This window comes from Lygodium microphyllum, chromosome 4, assembly GCF_053477565.2.
Source record: "Lygodium microphyllum isolate KBCC chromosome 4, Lygodium_microphyllum_v1.1.10, whole genome shotgun sequence".
Lineage (NCBI taxonomy): Eukaryota > Viridiplantae > Streptophyta > Polypodiopsida > Schizaeales > Lygodiaceae > Lygodium > Lygodium microphyllum.
This window is the reverse complement of record NC_141138.1, coordinates 2,113,665-2,131,635: the sequence shown is the minus strand read 5'-3', so window position 1 is coordinate 2,131,635 and position 17,971 is coordinate 2,113,665. Positions and strand designations below refer to the sequence as shown.

Sequence of the window (17,971 nt, the reverse complement as noted above, 5' to 3'; positions counted from 1 at the left end):
CCTGTGTACGAGACCATGGGGCGATAGTGGCAGGGAGGTTTCTATGGATCAGATTGGATATTGGGGAGGCCTAGGAGTCCTCAATGTCTATGCCCCTACTGAGGTTAGGGCACACAACAGGTTTTGGGTGGAGATCGCGGAAGGACTCCGAGTGGTGGACTCCTGGATTGTTGGAGGAGACTTCAACAACTTGGAGGCTTTGGAGGACCAGTAGGGCAAAGGCAGAAACTACCAGGGCATGGTTGGGGAGGAGTAGGAGGCATGGGAGGTCTTTCTACTGGCAGTAGGAGCACGCGATGCTTGGAGAGACCTAGCCTTCCGCAGGAGGGAGAGGTCGTTGGACTTCTCTTGGGGTTACAGGTGGCTAGGTGGAGTCCTACTGGAGCGGCTGGATAGTTTCTACGTAGGAGAGTGGGGATGCTCTCATGGAGGCTAGGTTGGGCAGTTGGCAGGCACCACGTTGTCCGATCATTGCCTGGTTCCCTTGACACTTGATCCCCTAGCATCTGCCCTAGACACACGATCTTGTCGAATCCCTGACGTGATCTATAGGAGGGAGGAGGTGAAAAGTCAGATTGAGCAGATTTGGACCAGGGAGTGGGGCAGAAGGGACTAGATCACAGAGGAGGTTGCAAAGGTCCTAGCCGAGTCTAGCCGTATCTGCCGAGAGGAATTCCTACAGGCCAAGTAGCAAAGCTGGGGGGAGGAGAGAGCACTCCGGAAGGACCTTGCAGCCACGCACAGATTATTATAGGAGGTACCAAGGGATCCCACCCTTCACGCACAAGAGGTGCGTGTGCAAGCAATCATTGCTGGCCTGGAGGACAGGCGCTCGGAGTTCTCAATCCGCACCTCAGCAGCCTTCTAGGCGCGGAAGGGGGATACGATGTGCATGGAGTTTTTTCAGGTGCACCAGCCCCGCACCTTAGGAGAGCAGATATGCAGCCTTTGGGGTCAGTATGGGAGGACTTATTCTAGCCCAGATGAGGTGATGGAGATTGCCACTGACTACTACAGACACCTTTTCCAATAGGAGACAGCATTACCTAGAGGACAGGGATGTAGATAGTAGGTCTGGGATCATATCCCGTCCCTCGTCACAGAGGAGATGGGACGTTCCCTCCTAGCCCCCTCTAAGGCCTTCTTCACTACCTATTGGGAGGTGGTGAAGGACCCCTTACTGATGGCCTTTGAGGAGGTTTTCACTTCAGGACAAATGCCAGGGAGTCTTTCGGCAGGTCTCATCAGTCTTCTCCCCAAAGGGGGAGACCGATTCCGGCTGGGATCTTTCCCAGTGGAGACCGATCACTTTATTGTCGGCGGCCTATAAGACACTGGCAAAGATGATTGATAGGCGACTACTCCCTGTGCTTCCAGACATCATTCATGACACACAGACAGGCTTTGTTCAGGATAGGAGCATCCTAGACAATGTATTCACCTTCCTGGAGGCGATAGAGTGGGCTGAGCAGTGTGCAGGGACTGGCCGTACTACTCCTGGATTTTAAGAAAGCCTATGACAGGGTGGACTGGGATTTCCTAGAGGGCACCATGGTGAGGTTGGGCTTCCCCGAGAGGCATGGATCCGTGGGGTCTCCGCACTTTACAGATCGGCTACTAGTAGGGTTCTCATAGGTGGCAGGTGAGGAGAGGAGTTTCGGCCGGAGAGATCGGTCCAGCAGGGCTGCTCTCTGGCCCCATACCTGTTCTTACTCTTTGCAGAGGCGATGTCTCACTTCCTCAAGTAACGCGTGAGCGGTTTACGCGGCCTCTACTTCCAGTGAGAGAGAAGATGGAGTTGTTAAGACTCAGAGTATGCAGATGACACAGCACTACATAGAGGATGACGAGTTGATGCTGGAGAGAGTAAGACTGGCTCTTGAGGTGTTTTCTACTGCAGCAGGAGGGAAAATCAACTGGTGAAAGTCGGTTGGTTTCCTTACAGATCCGGACTCTAGTACAGAGTGGGGCGTCCACTTGGGATTTAGATGGGTGAGTAGAGGGCTGACTGTCTGTTACCTAGGGTTCCAGGTGGGACTCCACATCACTTTCGCTTAGTAGTTTTTTCCAATCCTCGATTCTATTTGGAGGAAGCTGATCTATTGGAGCACGGCTCGCCTCTCACTAGTAGGCCAAGCCCTGGTGGTTAACCAGGTCCTCCTAGCGACGGCCTGGTACATCGCCTTGTATTGGTGCTTCTTCTCATTCTGCGTAGTGCAGCTTCGCCGCCTAGTGCGGAACTTCCTTTGGTCCGGGTCCGGTCAGACGGCTCTAGGGATTCTAGAGCCAAGGTGGCGTGGGCGACTATCATACGACATCGGTCAGAGGGAGGGCTTGGGATCATAGACCCAGAGTATCAGAGTATAGCCCTCTTGGGCAAGCTAGTTGTCCGTGGCCTCACACCAGGAGGGCAAACCTGGAAGGTCCTATTGTAGGAGGGTCTTCAAGATTGTAGACCTAGGCTTAGCGGTGAGTGGAGGCCGTCCCTGAGATGGATCTTCATGTCAGCCCAGATCACCCCCCTAGATCACCCTTTCTACACAGCTTGCTTCGCATGTGACAGGTCCTTCGTAAGGCCCTAATTCAGAGCCCCCCATGCTGCCAAGAGGAGATAGACCGACAGCCGGTGGTCTGGAACCCCCAGGTCAGAGATCGGGAAGGGGCACAGATTAGCGAGCGCCCCCACATCCAGTGGGTTGGTTGGAAGGCCGGTTTGGCTCGTACCATCAGGGCATGGCGGGAGGTGTACAAGATGGTGGACGAGGAGATGCTGCAGTGAGTATCAGGCTGCTAGAGAGTAGTGGAGTTGAGGAGAAGGGAGATAGACCCAGCAATACCTCAGGATTGGCTTGCTCCCCTGATACGAGAGCTGATAGAGCCCGGGGAGGTATAGGCTGCTAGGTTTTCACCAGCAGGCATCCCCCTACAGGTGGCAGGTAGAGTGTGCAGCGCTCCACCTGGGACCTTAACTGTATAGGAGGGGGGGTGTCTGGCTCTTGATAGAGGGCAGCAGGATGAGGGGATAGTTGTCCTTTCATGGAGGAGGATCTGGGTGATTGGCCTTTAGGGGAAGACATGGCGGTTGGACCCTTTTGTCTTCTGGAAGGAGCTTAGGGAGTGGGGCCTTTGGGTCTGGGAGGGTAGGCCACTTGATGAGTTGGAGTGGGATCCGGGAGAGTGGCTATGTCCGGCCACTGCGGTCGCCAAGAAGCCATCGAGGTTCCTGGAGTACATTTCTAGGATTGGTAGACACGTACTGATGCATGAGGATATGGATTGGGCATCGTCATGTAGCAGGCACTGGGCGGAGCACAGCATCACGGATCCTTTCCGATGGACCTTCCGGCACCGCCTATGGGATAGCTGGAGGCCAAGGAGGGTATCGTATTTCTTATGGCTGGTGGCACATATGGAGGCTTGGCAGTGGGAAGTTGGCTTGCCCGGATGCAGGAGGGAGGTTGTAAGCGCTGCATACAATAGCCTCTAGAAAACCCAAAGCACTGCCTTTGGTCGTGTGAGACGGCACAGCTCATGTGGAGAGGAGCATGTTGCATCCTTTACCGTATAGCACCTAGCCTTGGATGTATCTCATGGGGAGCTTTTTGCTGGCAGGCAGTCAGCCAGGGCCGTCACCTGTATGAGGCCGTGATGCAGGACACGATATTCATTATCAAGGCAGGGTCGTGCACAGTGGTTGGTTTGGAGGCTCTACCCATCCGCTAGGTACTGGAGCCCATAACAGACCACTCTGAGGTATGGGAGATCATAGGGAATCTTACTCGTTGGCATATCTAGAAAGCGCGGTGTCACGAGGCTTTCGGGGAAGAGAGACTTTCAGTACAGGCGACCCTAGCAGAGCTCTAGACCTCTATCATCCACTCCTTCCGCAGCCGATGGGATGAGGTGCAGAGCAAGTCCAGGGCTCGTCAGGAGCTCCGATGTCATTTCATGTGCACTTGGGGTGGCCAGGACGTGTTTTTCGTGATGCAGGGCAGGCAGTCCTAGATAGCGATACACCCTCCCCTCCATGGCTTCTTGCCCCCATCCCCCCCAAACCACCTTGAGAGGCTTGTATATATGATGTATTTGTGACTTTCATCAGCTCCAGCTAGTCTGTTGAGCATGAGCACTCCGTTGTAATCAGTTTTTTTGAGTAATATAGTCGGCCACATTTTACTTGCAAAAAAAAAAAATCTAATCTAGACACTAAGACTTACATACGCGTTAGATATGCTCAATGCTCGACCCTCGTAAGGTGCCACCAATGATCCATTATGCTTCAAGTTGTAAGGTCTCACTATCAGGAGAAGCCATGTGTGAGCCCGTATGGACTTGTATGTCAAATGAGGTCTATGTGACCGGATGGCAAAAAGATGACCTTTGTGGATCTAGCCTTTGGGTTAGATAGAGTACTTATGTTGGTAGCAACTCGAGGCACAATGCATGGAGTGGTGGGGTGTGGAAGTTATCAAGGACCTCTATTTTAGGGTCGGTGGGCTGCAAAAGCCACACTTGGCTAGGGGGTCTCAGCGGCCCCTCTAATGTGTCAAGAATCACGTGGTGGGGGGACTTGCTCAAGATGTTGCGCCGATCACACACAGAATGCACAAGGAGAAGCTCACTCAAGAGACAAGAAGAGAGATGGAGGCCAAAAACGTTTTCTTGCTGGTTTCTTCTTCTTCTTCCACACTCTTTACAATGTACACAAAGTATAGATAAGATGCAACATAAAGGAAAGTGGCCTACTAAGTCAAACAATGCATAACCGACTATACTAGTCGACTGGCGCTATAACTATGCCAGCTGTAAATAGGTGTAACAACCTGAATATAATAAGTAATGAGTCAGTGGCCATGTGTGAGTCATAATGATCACCGACGTGCTAAGTGTAGACGTGTGGACCCATCTAACCAGGCGGTCCATCATCCATGTCCACATGTGTTGAGCTTGCCATCTCAACACTCCCCCTCAAGCTCAACTACATCTCTGCAACTCCAAGTAAGCTTCGAAACTTTTGAAGCTTCTCTATACCCAACGCCTTTGTGAAGATGTCAGCTATCTGATCTTGTGTGCTGACATACACCAAGTCAATCTCACCTGCTAGTACCTTCTCTCTCACAAAGTGGTAGTGTACCTCAATATGTTTTGTCCTGGCATGGAACACAGGGGTTCCTAGCCAACTGTATACTGCTCATGTTGTCACAATAAATGACAACTGGACCTTCCACCTGCACATCCAAATCAGCCAATAACTTTTGCAGCCATACTACCTCACATGCTGCAACAGCAACACCTCTATACTTAGCCTCTGTACTCGACAAAGCAACTGTAGATTGCTTTTTGCTGCTTCAAGCAACTGCTGTACTACCAAGAGAGAACATGTATCCGCTGGTAGATCTTCTATCAGACATACTACCAGCCCAATCTGCATCTGTGTATCCAAACACCTGTACCTCTGTACCTGCCTCATAGAAAAGTCCATAATGTAATGTGGACTTTACATATCTCAATATGCGTCTGACTGTATCCAAATGTGGCTTTCTAGGTACTTGCATAAACTGACTTACAAGACCAACAGCATAGCTCAAGTCTGGCCTTGTAATGGTCATGTAGATCAAACTCCCCACTATCCTCCTGAACATAGTAGGGTCTTCTATCTCATCCCCAACATCAGCACTCAACTTTACATTCTGCTCCAACGGGACTGAAAGTGGTTTGCATGCTGTCATACCATACTTGGACAACATATCCAAGCCATACTGTTTTTGGGACAGCCATATATCATCATCACATCTAATCACCTCAATGTCAAGGAAGTACCTTAGCTCACCTAAATCCTTCATCTCAAACTTCTTCTTCAAAAAATCCTTGACTTCAGCAATTCCACTATCACTATCCTGTAATAATCAAGTCATCCACATAGATGACCATGATGACCAAACCTGCATCTCCCTTTCTCACATAAAGTGAGTGATCAGCATCAGAAACATAGAAGCCAATATTGACAAGATACTCTCTGATCTTGTCAGACCATGCTCTAGGTGCTTGCTTGAGCCCATAGAGCGCCTTCTTCAACCTGCACACATATGTGGGATGCTCTAAATCTTCATAACCTGCTGGTTGATCCATATACACTTCTTCTTGCAAATCACCATGCAAGAAGGCATTCTTCACATCCATTTGCTGCAACCTCCAACCTTTGGCTGCTGCCAAGGCAATCACACATCTGACAGTTGCCATCCTAGCAACTGGACTGAAGGTTTCATCATAATCTATGCCATATGTTTGGGCATAGCCTTTTGCAACCAGCCTAGCTTTGTATTTACTAATAGAACCATCTGCATTGTGCTTAATCTTATAAACCCACTTACATCCAATAGCTTTCTTGCCCTTCGGCAATGATACTAGATCCCAAGTCTTATTGGTCTCTGATGCAGCCATCTCCTTATTCATTGCTGCATCCCAATGAGTATGAGCAATAGCATCCTCAAAACAAGTGGGCTCAACATCCTCAACTAGTTTCACCATGTAAGCATAATGGTGAGCTGCATAACGTTCAAAACCAAATCTTTTAACAGGGTATCTGACCTTGCTAGATCTGCGTGTTGTTGGGTATTTTACTCACGCCTTACTTACGCCTACGCTCATATGGGAGTGTCGGTGATCAGTAGGACACTGGGGCACTTTTTACTCTCGGTAGGAGAGGTTTTTTCCCCCAGACTTATGGTCTTATTATCGTATGTACTTATGTGCTTATGTTACACACATTTAGGCACTTAGTGTGTGTCGGGTGTGAACACCCCCCTACAACCCTAAGGTTTAAGGGTTGTACTTTGTACTTTCAGATTACACTCATTCAGTCTATTCTATTGGGTGTCGTGCTTCAACTCTGTCTCTCACTCTCACACTGTCTACTGAATCCCAGCTGTACCTTGATCCTCAGCCCTCACATTTGGTATCAGAGCTCAGCTCTGAACTCAGCTTCTGCAGCACACTCCAGTCCTGCTCCAGCGTCAGACGTCACGTCAGCACAGGTACAACCTGTCGTCAGTTCTGTCAGCAGTCAGGCGCTGTTCCACAGAGCTGCCTCAGCACAGTACAGCTCGTCGTCAGCCTCCACCAGTACCCTGCCCGTCAGCAGTCGTCCACGTCAGCAGTCGTCCGTCAGCAACTCGCGAGCAGCACCAGCAATCCGCCAGGGCCCGTTTCCTGCAAACGAGTTTGCCTCTGCGCTCGTGACCACGAACTGCTCTCTGACCTGCGTCAGAGTCGCTGCCAGCCTACACGCGTCAGATTCACGACCTGCCCTGTCCACGTGCAGCCCGCCTGCCCATCGCGACTGGTCAGCCCGTCTGACGACCTGCTCCCGCCTGCCCGCCTGTCTACGTCACGTCAGCAGCTCGCGACGTGCTGCACGCCCAGGTAAAATTTTCAAAATTATTGTTATTCCAGCCCAGAATAAAATTCTGGAAGCGGCGGTTCACACTCGGTTGGCACAGATCTACTGGAAAAGTAAATTTCATGCAAATTTCTGGACTGAATGGTTAGAAATTTTGGGGCTTTTGTGTATTTGGAGGACAGATGCATTTAAACTGCTGATACAGTCACAGAACGACTGTTTTTGACAGAGATTTTGGGAAAAAATTTGGGGATTTATTCATAACAGTGTTGCACTGCACTGTTTGCACCTTGGGAAGCGTGCAGTAAAGGACAGTTTTCTGACAGAGTACGCCCTTGCACATCAATTGCAGAAAAGTATTTGCTGCAATTTCTGGAAATTTGCAGATTTCCAGTTCAAACTGCTTTGACATTGCTCATATTGTCTTTGGAAATTTGTCATCATGGCAAATCAGGGAGGTGATGTTTTTACGTATGTATCCAAAGAGGACAGACTAGACGGAAACAACTATTCCCTTTGGTCATTTATGATGAAAAATGTATTAGTGGCCAAGAATTTATGGGATTATGTCAGTGGAGAGGAAACTCGGCCGGGAGTTGTAGCTCCCGCTACTCCTTCTCCCCATGGCGCACGTGGACAACGGGGACCTCAGCCCGCTCCACCTCAGCCACTTCCTCCAAGAACTGCAGCTCAAAAAGCTTGGGATACCCGTGATGCATAGGCCTTGTCGCTGATTGCTTTGGCAGTTCAGCGGTCCATCATACCTCATATCCGTTCGGCATCTTCTTCACGAGATGCATGGTTGACTTTGGAGCATATATTTGCAGGAAAAAATGAGACACGGATCTCTTTCTTGAAGAAAGAGTTGGAAACTCTGAAGATGCATGAAGGTGATTCTATGCAGGATCACTTAAACAAGATTCAGGACTTGAGGGAGCAGCTCATGAATGTAGATGAGTATTTTTTGGATGCACAGTTGATATCCACCACCTTGAATTCCCTACCTCCTTCGTACTTGTCTTTTCATACTGCATTGAACCTCACAATGAGGATTGCTGAGCACCCACTCACTTTTATTCAGGTGGTTACCTTGCTTCTAGAGGAGGAGCAAACACGGAAAAATAGTGGTGTGGATGCTATAGTCTCTGAGCAGGCTTTTGTGGCACGACAGAAAGGCAAGAACAGCAAGGTGAAAAATGCTCCACAGAGTTCTGGCACTTTCGAGCACATCGCAGAATCAGTCACAAGGGGGGATGCAAGCAAAGAAAGGAAAATGTCATTATTGTAAGAAGCCCGGCCACTATATCACTGAGTGCAGAAAGCGCATTGCCAAAGAGAAGAAAAAAGAGTCAGGAATGTCTGTTTCTTCTACTCCTTCCACTGCTAGTGAGTCCGCGTCCTTTGTTGTGGACCGGGACTATTGTTTTTACACTTGCAGTTATGATATCTCTTGGGCCGATAGAGCACTTAGCTCTACAGAGGATGCTGACACTTGGTTCTTTGACAGTGGTGCTTCTAGACATATCACATCTCGCAGAGATATGTTTGCTTCAGTTAGTGCACCTCCCGTTGGGAAAACGGTACAGTGTGCCAATAATGCATCATACCCTGTTCATGGTATTGGGGAGATTCAGCTCACAGCCATTGATGGCTCTATTCTCCGTCTGCAAGATGCTTTGTTTGTGCCTGGAATAAAGAAGAATTTGCTTTCTATTTCTTCTTTGGCACGTTGTGGTATGCAGGTCACTTTTGATGATGACCGTTGCAAATGCATGACATTGGTCTTGACAGGATCTTTGTGTCATGGTTTATATGAGTTGGATGCTCTTTCAGTAGATCAGTCAGCATACTTGACATCCACTCTTACTCCTGCTATGATACAGGCGGAGTTATGGCATGCTCGTTTAGGGCATGTAAACTTTGGCAGCTTGATGCTTTTACAGCGTACTCAGATGCTGGATGGCTTACCTCTCTTGGAGAGACCTCCTGAGCACTTATGCGAGGGATGCATTTTGGGGAAAATGCATCGTTTCTCATTTCCTCGTGATGTTGCTTTCAGGGCAACAACCAGATTGGAGTTGGTGCATTCAGATGTTTGTGGGCCTATGCAGACCATGTCATTGGGTGGTTGTTATTATTTTGTGACATTCATTGATGACTTCACACGTTTTTGCTGGGTCTATTGTTTGAAAAAGAAGTCAGAAGTGTATGATGCATTTTTGGCTTTCAGTGCACTTGTTGAAAACCAATCTGGATGCCACATTAAGACTCTCCGTTCGGACCGAGGGGGGGAATACATGTCCTCTATGCTGAATTCTTTTTTGCAGCAGAAGGGCATAGTACATCAGTATACTACAGCTTATACTCCACAGCAGAATGGGGTAGCAGAGAGGAAAAATCGGTCACTCATGGAGATGGCCATATGTATGCTGAAGGCAAAGAGCTTGCCTCATAGTTTTTGGATGGAAGTAGTCATGTGTGCTTGCCATATTTTGAACAGATGCCCTACCAAAGCCTTGAAGACCATCACACCATTTGAGGCTTGGAACAGCCGTAAACCTTCTGTTGGTCACTTTCGTACCTTTGGGTGTCTTGCCTATGCCCATATTCCACAGGTACTTAGAAGAAAATTGGACAACAAGGCTGTTAAGTGCATTTTTATGGGATATAGCAATGAGAGCAAAGGCTACAGACTCTATGATCCCGTTACTAAGAAGGTTTTTGTTAGCAGGGATGTTGTTTTTGATGAAAAATCAGAATTATCCTTGGCTGGTTTGGACACATATCAGGCTGCCCGTGATGTTTTTGAAGGGCTGCTGCCCATTACTTTTGGTGACTCAGCTGGAGGTTCACAAAATGAACCTAATGTTCAGCCAGCTGCTCCTATGGAAAGTGCAGAAATTCAGCCATTGGCTGATCGGAATACTCAGCATAATGCTGAAACAGAAATTCAGCAAGAGCTTGCACACAGCCAAGATGCTAGACAGCTACCTAGATGGTATTTGCAGACTATGCAAGATAGTCCTTTGGATGCACCCATGGCTGGTCGTACTAGAAGGCAAACTCGTTTGCATGATTCAGCACATACTATGGAGTTTATTATGGCAGCAAGTACTTTTGATAATGAAGAGCCTGAATGTTATGAGGATGCACAACACAGTGTGCATTGGAAGGCAGCCATGCAAGCTGAATTAGATTCTATTACTAAGAATCACACTTGGGATTTGGTGTCCTTGCCATTTGGGAAGAAAGCCATTGGAACAAAATGGGTCTACAAATTGAAAAGAAAAGCAGATGGATCCATAGATAAATACAAGGCACGGCTGGTAGCTAAAGGCTACGCACAGAAAAAGGGCATTGATTATGAGGAGACATTTGCTCCTACTTCCCGTATGACGACCATCAGGTCTATGATTGCTTTGGCTGCACATTATGGTTGGACAGTTCATCAGCTAGATATCAAGACTGCATTTTTGCATGGGGAACTTCAGGAGGAAGTTTATGTACAGCAGCCCATTGGTTTTGCAGTTGAAGGCTCAGAACATTTGGTATGCAAGCTAAAAAAGGCACTATATGGTTTAAAACAAGCTCCTAGAGCTTGGTATGAAAAGATAGATGCTTTCTTGCTTGGTCAGGGGTTTCTAAACAATTCATCTGAGTCTACCCTTTACGTATGTAAAGAAGGGGGATCTATGCTGATTTTATGTCTTTATGTTGATGACCTTTTGCTCACTGGAACACATGCTGATCAGATTTCAGCATTCAAACAAAATTTGCAGCAAACTTTTGACATGTCTGACTTGGGTGTTTTGCATTACTACTTGGGCATCCAGTTCATACATACTGCTCGAGGTATCGGGTTATCACAGTCAAGGTATATTGGGCAGCTTCTTGAGAAATTTGGCTTACAGGATTGCAAGCCAGTTTGTACTCCCATGGAACCTGGACTGAAACTGTCATTACATGATGACAGTGATTTGTTTGATATACATACATATGCTCCTGCAGTTGGATGCCTTATCTATCTATATGCAATACTAGGCCGGACATACAGTTTGCAGTTTCAGCCTTGAGCAGGTATATGCATCAGCCACGTATGTCACATTGGCAAGCTGTCAAGCGTGTTTTCCGCTACTTGCAGGGTACTCGTTCTCTTGGGTTGCTTTATGCCAAGGGGGGACCACTGCATTTACATGCTTACAGTGATTCTGATTGGGCTGGTGATTTTGATACACGTCACTTTACTAGTGGCAATTGTTTCTTTCTTGGCACTTCTTGCATTTCTTGGCTTAGCAAGAAACAATCCACTGTTGCCACATCGTCATGTGAAGCTGAATACAAGGCAGCTTTCACCACCACAGTTGAATGCGTATGGCTTAGACGCTTGCTAGCTGATTTGGATGTATCTGTTACTGAGCCTACTGCTTTGTTCACTAACAGTCAGAGTGCCATTGCAGTGGCACGGAACCCAGTGTTTCATGCTCGCACGAAACACATTGAGATTCACTATCACTTTGTCAGAGAGAGGCTACATGCAGGTGATATCAGCCTTGTCTATTGTCCTACCACCAGTAATGTGGCAGACATCTTCACCAAAGCTCTTCCTCGTGACAAATTTGAAGCATTTCGCGATGCTTTAAATTTGATATCCTTTGGTGGCGGATGATCCTTGTACTCTTGATCACTCTTCACTCCAGGGGGGTTTGTTGGGTATTTTACTCACGCCTTACTTACGCCTACGCTCATATGGGAGTGTCGGTGATCAGTAGGACACTGGGGCACTTTTTACTCTCGGTAGGAGAGGTTTTTTCCCCCAGACTTATGGTCTTATTATCGTATGTACTTATGTGCTTATGTTACACACATTTAGGCACTTAGTGTGTGTCGGGTGTGAACACCCCTCTACAACCCTAAGGTTTAAGGGTTGTACTTTGTACTTTCAGATTACACTCATTTAGTCTATCCTCTTGGGTGTCGTGCTTCAACTCTGTCTCTCACTCTCACACTGTCTACTGAATCCCAGTTGTACCTTGATCCTCAGCTCTCACACGTGTCACTGGATCACTCAATGGAGTCTTTTCATTAACGCGTGCTCTCTGCACACCTGGAGTCCTCACTGAAGGAATGCCAAGCTCATCATCCAAGCTCTCTGAGCCACTGGAATCTCCAACAAGAACTGCATCACTGCCTTCTAACACTTTATTCTTTCCTTTGTCTTTACCTGTAGTGCTACTAGATGCACCCGAAGATGTAGAGGTACTCCTTAGTCTCCCAGACCAAGGACTACTAGATGATGTCTCTGGTCCACTAAGAGTCCGTGATTCTTGCTTTTCAGCCTGCACATGAGTGTCATGATCATCATCATCATCCAATGCATCACCACTAGATACATACCAACTGCTCATTTCATCAAAGATGACATCTCTGCTCACTCTGAACTTACATGTGACAGGGTTGTAACAGCGATATCCTTTCTGCTCTAAAGAGTATCCAATAAAGACACACTTTTCAGCCTTTGGATCCAGTTTCTTCCGCAACTCATCTGGCACATGAACATACGCAATGCAGCCAAACACTTTCAAGTGTGAAACATCAGGCTTCTTACCTGTAAAACATTCTTCGGGGGTCATACCATGAACTGCAGCTGTGGGAGTTCTGTTCATAATATAAACAGCAGTATGAACAGCCTTAGACCAAAAATGCTTAGGCATATTCTTTTCAGCCATCAAGGCACGTGCAACTTCTGCAATATGCCTGTTTTTCCTTTCTGCAACCCCATTTTGCTGTGGGGTATACCTGCATGTGAACTGTCTCTTTATCCCATGAGACCTCAGAAAATCGTTGAACTCATTCGAGAGGTACTCTTCCCCTCCATCTGACCTTAAGCACTTTACTTTCAAGCCTGTTTCTCTTTCAATTGCAGCCTTGAAAGTTCTAAAGTGCTCAAATGCTTCACTCTTTTCCTTCATAAAATATACCCACAGCTTTCTAGAACAATCATCAATGAATGTGACAAAGTATGAACTGCCTCCAAGAGATACATTTTGTGTAGGCCCCCAAATGTCTGTATGCACAACATCAAGGATATTTCTGCTTACATCTCTGTCATGTGAAAAGGGTTGTCTTGCCTGCTTGCCAAATTGACATGCTTCGCATACATTATAAAATTTTGCAACTCTAAATGTAGGCAAACCTGTAACCAACCCTTTAGACTGCATTAATTTCAGTCTTTGTACATTTGCATGTCCAATGCGTTTGTGCCAAATTTCAATATCTACAACAACACCTTTTCCTTTAGCATACATAGCAGCATTCATAGTAGGAATTCCAGCATCCAGAGTAAACATACGTCCAACTCTACTTCCCTTTGCTACCAACCTGTACTTGTCATTGAAGTCTTCTACAAAGCAGCCCTTTGCATTAAATCTGACTTGCAGCCTTTGCTCTACCATTTGACCGACTGACACCAAGTTCTTTGTAATAGATGGCACATGTAATACATCTGAAAGACTCTTTGTCTTACCATCATGCAAGGACAAGGGAACTTTTCCAACATGTAAAATTGGGTGGCATGAATCATTACCCGTCTGCACATAACCTGCATTTTGCAAATCCTGCATCTCTCCAAACCATTCTACATGGCTGGTCATATGGTTAGATGCACCTGAATCAACATACCAAACATCATCATGTGTTCCCTTTCCTGTAACAGCATTCAGCATATGCTGCATAACGAACAAACGTTCATTTTTGTCTTCATTCTGTCTTGAAGACGATGCATAGTTTCCTTGCTGCAACTTACCACTGCGGATATCATCTTTCTTAGCATAACATTGGGCTGCAATATGACCTGTTTTGCCACAATAGTGGCACACAATACCAGAGTTGTTAGAACCTCTGTTTTGCCATCCACCTCTTCCTCTAAAGCTCCCCCTGCCTCTAAAGTTACCACGACCTCCTAAAACCTGCATATCGCCAAATTGCTGATTCAATCTGTTTTGCTGGTTGTCACTACCACGTCCTGTACCACGGCCTCTTGAAGAGAACCTGCCACGTCCCCTTCTTGAACTGGAGTAGAAAGCTTGGACCTGTTCACCACTTCTTTCAGATGTCTCACTCTGCATGTTGATTTCTTCAGTGATCATTAGAGAGACCAACTCATCGAAATCTGGGAATGGCTTTTTAACATATACGGAAGTTACAAAAGACTTCCAAGCCTTTTCATTGTTAAGTCCATCCAAGGTTGACGACACCAAATCATCATCATCGGGCATTGCATCAATCGCTGCCAATGCATCTGCAATGCTCCTTACCTTCAATGCATACTCATTGATAGACATCTTCCCTTTCTTCAATGTATTCAACTCTTGCTTGAGTTGAATCTTTCGTGCCTTTGTATTTACAGAAAACATACTTTCAAGTATGGTCCAAGCTACATATGCATTCTCTGCATTTCTAATGTGTCCCAGCATATTATTGTCAATTACTGCAGACAACCAATACATGACCTTCTTGTCTTTTGCATTCCATTCCTTTCGTGCCTTTGTCTCTTCTGCAGTTGGAGGATCACTTACCTCCGGCTCCTTTTCTTCACCTGAAACAAACTCGTATAAAGGGCTTATTCGCAGAATACACAGCGCTCTTTGCGCACACCAAATCTCACTGCAATCTGAGATTTTTGCTCTGCCCTGCTTCCGGTGCCTCCACAGGCACTATCCAAGAGAAGGAGTGGAAGAATGGGAGAGATTCTTACCCGTGGCTTGCTTGCTTGAACCTTGCTTCTTCTCCTTCACTTCAGCCTTCAAAATCAGCCTCTCTCAGTGGCGCGGCTCTGATACCATGAGAATCGCGTGGTGGGGGGACTTGCTCAAGATGCTGCGCCGATCACACACAGAATGCACAAGGAGAAGCTCACTCAAGAGACAAGAAGAGAGATGGAGGCCAAAAACGTTTTCTTGCTGGTTTCTTCTTTTTCTTCCACACTCTTTACAATGTACACAAAGTATAGATAAGATGCAACATAAAGGAAAGTGGCCTACTAAGTCAAACAATGCATAACCGACTACACTAGTCGACTGGCGCTATAACTATGCCAGCTGTAAATAGGTGTAACAACCTGAATATAATAAGTAATGAGTCAGTGGCCATGTGTGAGTCATAATGACCACCGACGTGCTCGGTCCATCATCCATGTCCACATGTGTTGAGCTTGCCATCTCAACATAATGGGGGTTTGGGGACAATGCTGTTGGCCACTAAGTATATAAAAATTACAAGGGTTGTGTGAACAACTAATCTGGTGGGCTGAAATGCTGGATCATCTGAGGGGTAGTATGAAAGAATGTGTCCAAATCCCAAATGTGCAGTCTTTTCTTCCTTATCCTCTTAGAACTACCCTGCATCTTCTCCCATCTCCCACGGACAATGTGGACTATCTTTGTCCAAATCCTTGATAAAGACTCCTCAGTGGGTATATTCTAAAGATCAATGACGTAACCACACTTGCAGTTCATATGAACCAAGCTATAATGTTGGAAATCAACTCCCATCTATGACAATTTCCCCGAGTCCACTAGGATTTTTTCACAATTCAACTTATTTTACAGCAGCTGGTTTAAGTGGGACTCCTCTTTTAAGGTCCATGCAGCTGTTTGGTGATGGCTTGCAAAAGATAGTTCAATAGCAGCTGGAGCATTATTTTTCAGCCAATGCAGTGAGCTGCTACAGTTAGTTAAGTTTTTTGTGATGCCATTTTAGAGCACTGAGCAGTCACAGCAGCATCTATTCAGTCTGCCGTTGGCTTGTTCTGCAGTAAGCAGTGACAGCAGCATCTATTCAGTCTGCAGTTGGCTTTTTCTGTAGTAAGCAATGACAGCAGCATTTTTCAGTCTATGCACTTTATGTTCACCTCAGTTTGTAATGGATCTTTATCTTTGAAATCACATGTGGAAGTATAGCTAGAGAAAAATGTACTGGGATCACTTTCTGAATTTGATACATTATATGTTTTGGTTCCAATTTTTGCATATCTTTCCTTTGTCTTTGGTCTTTGGTTTCCAGGACTTCCGATAAAATGCCTCTGTATGACATTTTGAACGAGTTTCAGAAGGGACAGAGTCACATGGCTGTGGTAGTCAGATACAGCAAAGAAAAAGAGGAAGCATTGCTTGGAAATCCGCAGAAGTCATTTGCTAGAAGACTTAGCAGTATAAGAAATCCAGAAAAGACTGCCAGTCTAAAATTGCAACAAGGTATGCACATCTAACTATCTTCCACCAGTAATCTTGAATTATCATTGAAGCAGGCGAACAGAAAGGTATGCACATCCAACTTCTTTCTTCTAGTGGCAACATGAACTGTTCACTAAGTGTAGCCCATACAATTGGAATAGGAAATCTGATGATATTCTTCCATTTCCTTTCTGCTGAAAGTTGTAAAACGAACATTAAGGCCATTGTATCCAAGAGATTTTGATTTTCCCAAAGAAATGAGTTCAATCATGAAAACTTATCCATTCCACTGCCTTTTTAGCAGTTAGAATCTGATTAACATTAGGTATGTGCCATTAATGATCTATTCAACAAAAGCCCACAACCCCTTGCGTTATGACTAAATCTAAAATGTTGTGGACCAGTCATGGGAATTAAAACTGAATAGAGATTTTAATCTTGAACAGATGTTGGTGCATTCTCACTTTGGCCTCTTTCTGCTATTTCCAGCTGTCAGCCATCACTTACTATTTTAGCTGTTATTATTTTTGATAGTTGCTACTTTGAAAGTTTCTGAAAATGGTGCTTTTATTGCCTCCTAGTACTTCTGGCAGCTTCTTTAACTTTTTGGGCTATTTGTGGTAATTACTATGTTGTCAGCAGTTGCTATTTTTGATAATTACTGAAATTGTTTAATGTTTGCTCCCTCCTTGATGAGTGCCTATCCTTGGCAATCGCTATAGAAGGTACTGTGCCATGCATCGTAGGTGGGGAATGCTAGGACTTGAGTGGGGGAGTTTGATTGGGGGGGGGGGGGGGGGGAGGGGGGTGAGGGGGTGTGGGGGTTGGGCGTCGTGGTGAGGAAGGGGAAGTGGACATCATGCCATGGTTGGAGAGAGACTGTCTCGTGGCAAGTGGGGTGTCCCATGTTGTGGTGGGTGAGCATAGGCTAATACATAAATATAGGAGATTGCTTCTCTTGTTGTTTCTTATTGATGGTCATAATTGTAGCAAGGGTGAGCTTCATGGTCAAGGGATAGGGAGTATTGTTGATTTTGAGAAAAAAGGAATTGTGAAGAAGATTGTATGGAGGCCAAGTTTGGGTATGTGGGCTTCGATCAAAGTGGTAATGTTTTTGAAGTGCCTTTTTCACCTAGCTGTTTATGAGTTGTTCCTTGGCACTAGGGTGATTGAATGAAGTTGCAATGAAAAGAAGGTTGCAAGTTACTCAAGGAGCCAGGTCAACAATAGGTAAGCAAGAACATCCTAGATATGTCTTGCCCTTGATGTGCCCTTAGTATTTTTGCGGGACTAAAGAGTGGGGGCTAGGGGATTAGAGATGGCACCACAACTTGAGAACATG

General features: G+C 46.1%; 1 protein-coding gene across 2 annotated transcripts in view; it reads left to right on the top strand.

Moving 5' to 3' along the window:
- LOC148036733 (DUF21 domain-containing protein At2g14520-like) overlaps positions 1 to 17,971 on the top strand; it is an 80,624-nt gene that overhangs the window by 59,583 nt on the left and 3,070 nt on the right. For both annotated transcript variants that reach the window (XR_015690500.1, XM_087675616.1), the window contains exon 9: positions 16,460 to 16,650. Coding sequence is in view for 1 of the 2 variants with exons in the window: in XM_087675616.1 (XP_087531742.1) it covers positions 16,460 to 16,650 (191 nt within the window). In the remaining variant the exon portion in view is untranslated. The remainder of the gene's footprint in view (positions 1 to 16,459; positions 16,651 to 17,971) is intronic.